Source organism: Acipenser ruthenus, chromosome 22 (assembly GCF_902713425.1).
Source record: "Acipenser ruthenus chromosome 22, fAciRut3.2 maternal haplotype, whole genome shotgun sequence".
Taxonomy (NCBI): domain Eukaryota; kingdom Metazoa; phylum Chordata; class Actinopteri; order Acipenseriformes; family Acipenseridae; genus Acipenser; species Acipenser ruthenus.
In genome coordinates, this window is record NC_081210.1 from 4,984,686 (window position 1) to 4,995,823 (window position 11,138).

At 46.0% G+C, this 11,138-nt stretch overlaps 1 protein-coding gene across 2 annotated transcripts; it reads right to left on the minus strand.

The window, feature by feature from the left end:
- Nucleotides 1-867: 867 nt before the first annotated feature.
- mpv17l (MPV17 mitochondrial membrane protein like) lies at nt 868-11,130 on the minus strand. Of its 2 annotated transcripts, XM_034052023.3 has the most exons (4): nt 10,393-11,126; nt 3,624-3,694; nt 3,286-3,315; nt 868-2,595 (listed from the first exon to the last, which is right to left on the minus strand). In XM_034052023.3, the coding sequence occupies exons 1-4, from the start codon at nt 10,691-10,693 to the stop codon at nt 2,410-2,412; spliced, it is 588 nt and encodes a 195-aa protein (XP_033907914.2). In that variant the 5' UTR covers nt 10,694-11,126; the 3' UTR covers nt 868-2,409. The 2 variants fall into 2 exon arrangements, with proteins under 2 accessions (XP_033907914.2, XP_034782482.1); XM_034926591.2 differs by lacking the exon at nt 3,286-3,315 and having other exon boundaries at nt 10,393-11,130.
- Between the last annotated feature and the right edge of the window lie 8 nt (nt 11,131-11,138).

Sequence of the window (11,138 nt, forward strand, 5' to 3'; positions counted from 1 at the left end):
TGCTTTATAAATGCTAGCCAGTAACAGATGGTTCTGTGTTGGAATCTCTGCCCGTCAGGGTGGATGTGAACCTGCCCTGCCTCCAGCTGTCACATTGCTGGCTCCACTACTCAGCTCGAAATGGATCATTACCATTTTGTGATGGAAGTGGAAAAATACCAGATTTACAAGCCATTTTAATTAATCTATTTAGTTAAAAAAAGCAAACTATAAATCAGACAGGGGAAATATGCATTCATACCAAATAAATATCACAATTTATTCATCAAACCTACTCTACAGCACATTTATTGAAAAGACATAGTGCTTTTTGAATACGATATGTAAGATATGCTCTGCAGATGTTTTATCATTTTCAATTGTGTTAATGTATTGCTTGCCTTTCTCTGTCTATAACACTCTGACCTTCATCTGCCCACACTAGTCCCAACGCTGAATGTGCCAATCAACAGGGATGCTTTCTCTAAGAAATGTATCCCTTCCTCATTGATGGTTAGGTAGATCAATATTCTGAGTCCTAGCGGGAAGTCTGGAAGTGTACTGGAATATGTTAAGCCATCATGCCAACTTGAATTTCTTGAGTCTTGCAGTAACTGAAAATTCATGTGACAGGGACTAACACTTTTACAGTAGGGTACCCGACCAGTGGAATAACCTTCACACAGCTTGTCACACACTTCCAATATTCTTCTTGTTTCAATAAGGTGGGCATTATCAAGCATGCACGAAAGGCTTTATATTATTGACAGTATTAATATAATGGACTAATATTGGAGGGAACAGTTTAAACCACAAACATGATAAATTACAAAATATTACATTCAAATGTTGTAAAAAGAAATAAGATGACCAATACAGTAACACTAATCCAGTTAAAATGTATTTAAACGCACACAAATTGTATTAAATTAAATACAATGCACAAGAAGATTTTAGAATTATTATTTAAAATATTAGGTATCGGTAGCACTACTAATACAAATAGAAAAATCTGGAAAACAATGCATGCAACATATTCATATTGATAACACAGACAGTTTTGAGTTATTTCCTGTTCCCGTTTAATAAATACTTTGTGGGAATGACACAAAATTAGGAGCCGATTTAAAAGTTTGCTCCACATCTCATTTTAAGAAGAAACTAATGTTACAAAACATGTACAAATAACAGAGGTTCTTGTGTGATTCTGTAGTTGACCATTCAGATTTCTTTTTTAACTTTGTAATAGTACAGGAACATGTTTGTTTTTTTATTTTAAATCAGACTCATAATGTCAATCAAGTACTGTACATGTATAAATATCTACAATTAAATAAAGTACTTCCACATCAGCTAAGTGGCAAAAGACCTGCCTTGACATCACATGATAAAAATACTGAAGTATCTATATTCTCATCCTCCCACAAAGGCAGCAATTTCCACAAACAACTGGCAAAATAATTCAACTGCCTCGACGGCGAGACACAGCGCTCACAGAAACAGAAAATCAAGGACTGAAAAGGAATAAATTAAACCAGGCACTTGGAATTACTGAACCGTGTCCCAGCAAACTAGCCCATTCACTAAACAGGATGCCATAGATTGCCATATATAACAATGAAGTGTGGTGAATGCTGTACATTGCTACAAAATACAAGTGCAGATTTAAAACCCTGGATAACATTTACTTATAGCTAACTTGCATACTAACTAAAACGGTGCCAATGTCTGTACCAACTTATTGCACTTTTGCCTTTTCATGTATGTTGTATTTTCCTAGTCATCCTTGTAGTCTACATCAAGCATAAGCATCTCAACTTGTGTTCAATATTAAACCACAAAACGTAGGTAAGCATCTTCCCATTGCAGTTCATGATGTTCATCATTATTTTATTTATCTTTACAAGCTTTTGAGCTAACCCCACTTTAGTCTAAGCTAAATGACTGCCAGACCTTTTATTTTCTCATTCCAAAAGGTGATGTCATTTTGCTACCTTTTAACTCTTGTCTGCTGCCTCTGTATATTGTAGGACATTTTGGAAAGAAGAAATGAAAAACCCGCACAGCTGAATAGATGCCCTGTGCAGAGGAAAGTCAGCTGGAAGACAGAGTAGATAAGAAATAACTACACAAATTAGAGAAACAGAACATTAAAATAAAATCAAGCTCGCTTCATTTCCTGAAGTAATTAAGAGGGACGGTTTTATCAGTATCTAAATATTACATGTTTTAAACACCAGAAGGCAGATAGCAGCAGTGAAATTCAAGTTTTGGTCCAGTAACATAAATAAAGACATCAGTTCACCTGTTTCCTACAGCATGGGAACTGGTGGCGTTGGTGTGTTGTTGTTAAAACAGGGACTGTTTGGGGTCATTCCTGGTATCTTGTTTTCTGTTTCTGTTGAGGTTGTTTGAGGTTTTGAAGTTTTTTTATTTCTGTTCTTTAGCATTCGTCAAGGACGGGGCCTCCTTCGGTGACAACACCCAGGCGAGCGCGGCGCTCATGGTCCCATCACCACACTGGCGCGAGAAGCACAGGAAGGTGGCCCACAGGAAGGCACAGCAGCCCGTGAAGGACGTACGCAGATACAACGGGACCAGAAGAAAGTTCAGCAACTGGGGAGCAGAGACAAAAAAGGGAACGGGTTCAGGTTTCTATTGTAGTTGTGAGTGTGTTTTTTATTTCATTTTATTATGTTGTTTGTCCTAGTTAGTTTATACACAGTATATTCTAATATATAAACCCAAACACTACAGAGTATTTCTGACTCTGACCAACTTGCTGCACGTAACTACTGCATGTACTACTTAATGAGCTAATACATTACTGACCGCCTGGTTTCAGGCAGGTATACAACCTCAAGTAATAAATGCATTAGCACTTAGAGATACCAAAATACTTTAGAACTGGATACCACTAAGACTTTGAATGTGACTTTTATACTACTGTAATAGTGTAACACTGTTTCAAAATGGAAGCTGAGACTAATTGAACGCAATTCACTTGAGTGTGTGTGTGTTCACTTGAGTGTGTGTGTGTTCACTTGAGTGTGTGTGTGTGTGTGTTCACTTGTGTGTGTGTGTTCACTTGAGTGTGTGTTTTCACTTGAGTGTGCCAAGTTAACGGTTGACAACATTTTAAAAGCACGAATACTCAGCTGAAGCCTATTGGCTGGCGTCTAACCAGGCCTCAGGAAGTGAAAACTAATGTCCTGGAAAAATATATTTCTCTGCCTGCTCTGTTCAGGAAGGTGAAACAAACAGTAAAAATGAAACAAGGAAGAAAGAAAATCAAACCACTTCTACCTGCATGAAGGGCCAATACAGGAGTCCTGTCTGGAATACAAAATAAATAAAAGCTATATTAGGGTACAATGGTGCTGAATTGTCAAGAGGATTGTTCACTAATTAACAGATTGACTCTAAATGTCGTCAACCTGCTGAGGGCCCAAATCTGTTTCTTTTATACAAAATGACTTTGAAATCAAAATACAAAGCTAATAGTGTGCAGATTACATAGAGTACCAGATGCTGTGACTATACCTTTTCATTGGGTTGGGATTTTAATTGAAGCGTCACCAGTTGGCTGAATACTGCAATGTAGTCAAGGTTTTAAAGGGGGAGTATATCAAGGTTCATCTCACCTTGTATGTGTTCCAGAATTTCTCTCTCCAGTCCTGCAGAACATCCTCTTTGCCTTCAAGTAGACTGACTCCTGAATCAACAAATGTATTGTAATGCAAAGACAATTATTAGAGAAAGATGCTGTGACAGGATTGAAAGGAGTCCCTGTTGTAATTCGCCCTCCCGACCACCGGCAGCGCTGTGTAGGGTTGACCGTGATTGGGTCAGGAGGCTGAACTCTGACCATACAGGAAGTTCCGGGTCAGGCGGCCATCTTGGCCCAAGGTGGGACCATGCGGCCGTCAGGTCCCATCATTGCAATCAGCTGTGCTGTTCTCATCGATTGGCTGACGTGAGGCAGCGTGCTGATTGCAGGGGTGGGACTTGGCAGTATTTAAGCAGTATGGTTTTGCCATTCGGCCCCCTGTCCTGAACTGAAAACACGTGCTGTGCTTTGTTGTTGTTTTGTTTTATCAAACTGCTGTAATTCGCAGAAGCTTGAAACTTAAGGGACTTTGGTGGATTGCCGCAGTGGAAGAAACCCAGGACAAGCCAGTAATCCGTGGAAGGGGGCCAGGAGGCGGTGAGAGGAAACCCACTGCAGGAGCACAGAGAAACCCAGTGCTTCCTTTATTGTTGTGTGTAACGGGACGTTTTTGTTTATTCTTTTTATTTGAAACCTGAGTTTACCATCGCTGGTATTCCAGGTGGTTTTCTTGTTTATTTTCTGGAATACTGGACTGTTCTATTTTTGTTTGTTAAAATAAAATCCTGCCTGTACCATTGAAGGTACAGGGCTCCAAGGACTAAACGACACTTCCGGCTCCTGTGTGCTGTCATTTCTGGTCCTTCCCTAAAGCTCCACCCACTACCCTCCCACAAGGTGGTGTCAGAAGCGGGAGGAGCATGGACCGGCACACCCTGCAAGCCGTCTTGGAGGATCAGGAGAGACACCGTGACGGTGTAGAGCGGCGTCGGGAAGAACGGGATGCTCAGAGGGATGCTGAGCGTTCAGCCCATCTGACCGCGATGACTGACAAGATGGCGGCCATGTGTCTGGCCATTCAGAACCTGGTAGTGGCCCAGGCCCAGGCCCAAGCCCAGGTCCCGGCCGCAGCAGCTGGACCAGCGCAGCCGACGCCCAAAATCCGGCTGCAAAAGATGACCTCAGAAGATGACCCGGAGGCCTTCCTGACCACGTTTGAGCGGGTGGCTACAGTGTCAGGGTGGCCAGCCAGATGTTGGGCGGCACAACTCGCCCCTTGTCTGACTGGTGAGGCGCAGGCAGCATACCGGGCCCTGAGCAATGTGGCAGCGGAGGATTATCCCCAGGTGAAGGCAGCTATCCTCCAACGCCTCAATATCACTCCGGAAACGCATTGCCGGCGTTTCCGGACCTACAAGCGTCCAGAGGGAACCCGGCCCCGCATTGCGGCCCAGCAACTCTGGGACCATCTGACCCGCTGGCTGCGTCCCACTGAACGGACCACCCAACCAATCATGGAGTCTGTGGGGGTCGACCAGTTCCTGGAGGTGTTGGAACCGGAGACTCGAGCCTGGGTCGCTCGCCACAGTCCCGAGACGATGGACAAGGCCGTCGAACTGGCGGAGGCTTTCGAGGATTCACTGCTTCGGGTGGACCCCAGTCCAGCCCCAGCAGTCCCAGTGAAGCATCGCCCTTTACCAGCGCACCCAAGGACTGCAGCGAGGCCTTCAGTTTTCCCCGTCCCTTTGAGCGCCTCGACTCCACAGTGGAGACCGAGGTTAGCTCCCAGCTGGGCCAGAGAGAATCCCTGGACCCCCCCCCCCAGTGGTGGACCAAGGGACAAGCAGCCGTCTCCCACAGCGTTGCCTTCCCCTACCTGCTTCCGGTGCCATGAGGTGGGACACATCGCGAGATTCTGTCCTGCCGCAATGGAGTGTGACGTGGCCTTGCGATGTCCGGACGCAGAGGGTGGTGAGTACAGGGGAAGGGGTCGGGAGGGGCCTTGCATTATTAATGTAGTTGTTGGTAATATGAGTACCCACGCATTAGTGGACTCAGGGTGTAGTCACACTATAATTCGGTCTGCTCTCTTGGAGGGTACGCCCTGGCGGCCACAGGGGTCTGTGACCATCTCGTGTATTCATGGAGAAACCAAGGCGTATCCTACCACTAAAGTTAGAATGACTGTGGAAAGTCGGACGTGCCACGTAGTCGTGGCCGTTGCTAAAAAGGTGCCATACCCAGTAATTTTGGGTCGAGATTGGCCTTACTATACACAAGTTAAGGTCAATGCGGCTCGGCCACCTATTGTAGAAAAGGTGGTCGCAATGGGGGATCCAATTGGCCAGATCTTCCCCTTGCAGGCCGACATATTTACTTCCAGGTTCCGGCCCCATAAAACTAAAAGAGAGCGGAGGGCCGAGAAACTTGAGGGGGCATTAATGAGGCAAGGCTGGGGATTGGTGGGAGAATCTGCTTTGCCTGTCAAACGAACACAGAAGGGGGTGGGTGTCCAGTGTGACCAGCAGGAGCGGGTTACTGAGATCCCTAGAGCAGAAGCTACTGTGGCCCCGCTCGGCATACCGCAATTCTGGGACCGGGGTGTGGACCTAGAGTGGGAGCAAAGTAACGACCCCACTCTGGTGCACATCCGGGGGCGGGTTCGGTCTGTCGAGGGGAAGGAAGTTGAAGGCTGCGGGCCGCTCACATTTCCTCACTTCATCGTGATGGGGCATTTGCTGTATAGGGTATCCCAAGCCCCGGGCACAGGACAGCCTGTAACCCAATTATTGGTTCCGGGGTCTTTCCGCCGGGAGGTCATGCGGTTGGCACATGATATTCCCTTTTCTGGCCACCTGGGGCGGGAAAAGACCTTGGAACGAATACTGGCCCGGTTTTATTGGATGGGACTCCACGTGGATGTGAGGAAATATGTAGCGGAGTGTCCCGATTGCCAGAGAGTAGCGCCGGGGCGGGTTCGCCCGGCCCCGCTGGTCCCACTGCCCCTGGTTTGTACTCCCTTCGATCGCATAGCCATGGACATAGTGGGCCCAGTGCATCCCGCCGACTCTGGATATACGCACATTCTAGTAGTGGTGGATTATGCTACGCGATATCCAGAGGCGGTGCCACTGCGCTCCACTAGTGCCGTCGCCATTGCTAAAGAACTAGTTGAGATCATTGCTAGAGTAGGGGTGCCCAAAGAGATTCTGACGGATCAGGGAACCAACTTCATGTCCGATACCCTCAAAGAAGTATACAAAATTTTGAAAATCCGTCCCATCAGGACCTCTGTGTACCATCCGCAGACAGATGGCCTGGTGGAAAGGTTTAATCAGACCCTGAAGCAAATGCTGAGGCGATTTGTGAACCAGGAACAAAAACATTGGGCAAAACTCCTCCCCTTCCTGATGTTTGCAGTGAGAGAGGTGCCACAGAGTTCAACAGGGTTCTCCCCGTTTGAGCTGCTATATGGGAGACAACCCCGAGGCATTCTCGATCTCGTGCGAGAAGGGTGGGAGGACCAAACCTCTACTTCTAAAAATGTAGTCAAATACGTACTACTGCTAAGAGATCGCTTAGAATTAGTCGGTCGTTTGGCTCAAGAGAACCTGCGCAATGCTCAGCATCAGCAGCAGCAGCAGTACAATCAAAAAGCACGAATTCGGACTTTTCGACCTGGAGATAAGGTACTGCTGCTCCTTCCCACAGCCGAATCTAAGTTGTTTGCCAAGTGGCAGGGGCCTTATGAGGTGGTTCGGGCTATAGGGAGAGTGAATTATGAAATCAGGCAGCCCGACCATCGAAAACCACTCCAAATTTATCATGTAAATTTGTTAAAACCCTGGAGAGACAGAGAAGCCCTGTTTGTTGCTAATGATAGCCCCGAGGAGGATTTCGGTCCTGAGGCAGGGCCATCTGGTCAAACAGCTAAAATTTCGATGGGGGAACAGTTACTTCCCCGTCAGAAACAGGAGCTGGGTCAATTAATTGAGGAATTCAGTGATGTTTTTTCTGAGTTGCCCGGTAGAACTGACATTATTGAACATGCCATTATTACTCCGCCAGGTGTTCGGGTGCGTCAGAGGCCTTACCGGATCCCGGAAAGTCGGCGGGGTGTAATGCGCCGGGAAGTGGCCAGTATGCTCGAGCTGGGAGTAGTGCAGCCTTCCCAGAGCGAGTGGTGTAGTCCTGTGGTAATGGTACCTAAGAAGGATGGCTCCACTCGTTTCTGTGTGGACTTTAGAAAGGTGAACGCTATCTCTAAGTTCGATGCGTACCCCATGCCTCGAGTGGATGAGCTCCTCGACAGACTGGGTAAGGCGAGGTTCTTGTCCACTCTGGACCTGACAAAGGGATATTGGCAGATCCCGTTAACACCCAGTTCCAAGGAGAAAACCGCATTTGCTACCCCGGATGGCTTGTTTCATTTCAAGACCATGCCCTTCGGTTTGCATGGGGCCCCAGCTACCTTCCAGAGACTGATGGACAAGGTGTTACGTCCCCATCATCAGTATGCGGCAGCATATATTGATGACGTTGTTATTTTTAGCTCTACCTGGAAGGAGCACCTTGATAGATTGGCGGCTGTCCTGCAGTCTTTGAGGGAGGCGGGGCTAACAGTCAACCTAGGCAAATGCGCGTTTGGCAAACAAGAGACCCAATATCTTGGCTTTAGCATGGGTAATGGTCGGGTGAAACCAGTGGCTTCCAAGGTCCAGGCCTTGGTGGACACTCCGGTCCCACGAACCAAGACTCAAGTGAGGTCACTTTTGGGGCTGGCAGGCTATTATCGCCGTTTTATCCCCGAGTTTTCCACCATTGTTAGCCCCTTGATTGACCTCACTAAGAAGAGCGCCCCAAACACTGTAAAATGGTCAGATGAGTGTCAGGAAGCGTTTGACACGATAAAGCGGATACTTTGCCAAGCCCCTGCACTAGTTTCACCAGATTTCGACAGGGAATTCATCCTCCAGACAGACGCCTCGGATGTCGGTCTGGGGGCCGTCTTGTCCCAGGAGATCGATGGGGTAGAACACCCCGTGCTATACATTAGCAGGAAAATGGCTCAAAGGGAGCGCAACTACTCAGTTATTGAGAAGGAGTGCCTGGCCATTAAATGGGCCACAAACTCTCTTCGATATTATCTCCTGGGGCGGTCCTTCACTCTTGTCACAGATCACGCTCCTCTTAAGTGGCTAAACACGATGAGGGACACGAACGCCCGGATTACTCGGTGGAGTCTGGCGCTGCAACCCTTTAACTTCACTGTTAAACATCGTTCGGGTAAGGAGCATCAAAATGCTGATTTTTTTTCAAGGGAGGGGGGTCATTTAGGGGAGTTAGGGTTGGCCGAGTGTGCCTACGGCTCCACTCTGAGGGGGGGGATGTGTGACAGGATTGAAAGGAGTCCCTGTTGTAATTCGCCCTCCCGACCACCGGCAGCGCTGTGTAGGGTTGACCGTGATTGGGTCAGGAGGCTGAACTCTGACCATACAGGAAGTTCCGGGTCAGGCGGCCATCTTGGCCCAAGGTGGGACCATGCGGCCGTCAGGTCCCATCATTGCAATCAGCTGTGCTGTTCTCATCGATTGGCTGACGTGAGGCAGCGTGCTGATTGCAGGGGTGGGACTTGGCAGTATTTAAGCAGTATGGTTTTGCCATTCGGCCCCCTGTCCTGAACTGAAAACACGTGCTGTGCTTTGTTGTTGTTTTGTTTTATCAAACTGCTGTAATTCGCAGAAGCTTGAAACTTAAGGGACTTTGGTGGATTGCCGCAGTGGAAGAAACCCAGGACAAGCCAGTAATCCGTGGAAGGGGGCCAGGAGGCGGTGAGAGGAAACCCACTGCAGGAGCACAGAGAAACCCAGTGCTTCCTTTATTGTTGTGTGTAACGGGACGTTTTTGTTTATTCTTTTTATTTGAAACCTGAGTTTACCATCGCTGGTATTCCAGGTGGTTTTCTTGTTTATTTTCTGGAATACTGGACTGTTCTATTTTTGTTTGTTAAAATAAAATCCTGCCTGTACCATTGAAGGTACAGGGCTCCAAGGACTAAACGACACTTCCGGCTCCTGTGTGCTGTCATTTCTGGTCCTTCCCTAAAGCTCCACCCACTACCCTCCCACAGATGCCCACACATCCTTCAACCAAAGTATTCTACTGTACATCTTCTTAGATAATACCCTGTGCCTGCCCTGCCTAAAACCATTTATTTTCACATTTTAGTTTTATATAGGTCCAGTATATTTCCAGTACATACATATATAAAACTAACATCTGAAAATAAACATAGATAGATAGATAGATAGATAGATAGATAGATAGATAGATAGATTATGTAATAGCTAATTAATTAAATATCTATATACTTTTATATGTTGATCTGTATTATTTTTCCTTATATCATAGTTATGTATTGCCCTATCATGGCTGCAAATGAAACACCAGAGGTTCAATATCGCTTCTGTTTCATGTTCAACACACTGCATAACCCTGGATTCTAAAAGAATGGTTCTTAATAGAACTTTCGAATGAACCATATATATATAGAACGTAAAGGAAATCTAAAGTCGGGTGCAGTTCAAGGAGTCCTCAAGAGTCTAAGTTGAGTGCAGTACGTGCACAATATCTCATGGAATTTCGAACTGCAGATCTTGTAAATGTACCATCTTTATGGGTGTGTGTATTTTGAATTGATATATAGTACATTATTGATAAGATATGAGGTACTGCATGTAGACAAATACATATTCATAAAGATGGTAATTACAGTAGCCATAGCCTATGTAACATGCGCCCACCTGTGTAAAAGACACTGGTTGCCAAAGGTGCCGCTACTGTCTGGTCCAATAACACCTTCTTCAGGACCATGCTAACAGCTCTCCCGGGGAAACACCTCTCCAAACTCCGCATCCACAGGTAGCTGAAATTGCCATGGAAACTAAATGCCACCACGGCCACATTGCGCGTCTGTCTCCAGTCCAGATCCCTTCTGGTAAAACACTGGTGTACCAAGTCGCCGCTGGCAAACAGACAGCCGTAGAGAGTTACGTTGGTGAACCACGGAAACCGTCTCATCTTGCATAGAATTGCCTGCCTCATCTTCGTCAAAATAATGATTTGGTTGAAAAATACAATATTATGTTATTTAGCAATGTTTAGCTAAAGTTTTGGTTTTCTTGAGCACTGTAGCAGGCTATACCGGTAGCCTATTGCATAATCCCTAACTGGTAGAGCGAAATGACTGCTTTGTTAGTCGTGTGAAAAACAGAAATCAGTCAGACAGTTTGCGTTTTCTCAGAAAGAGGATTTGAAAAACGGTTTTTGATCGATTTCTGTTTTGTGCTCTGATGGGCAGGCAGTCTATGAAAAAAAATACGATACTACTAGAGATTATTCCAAAACTCAGTTGTTCCAGCTCACTGAACACACTGTCACTTAAACAAAAAACCAACAAAACAAAAAAATAATTGAAATATCATTCGGTGTTTAAAATGCAGATCTTCCCTCTGTTCACTACCACAGCTTCTTTAATGTACAAAAAATG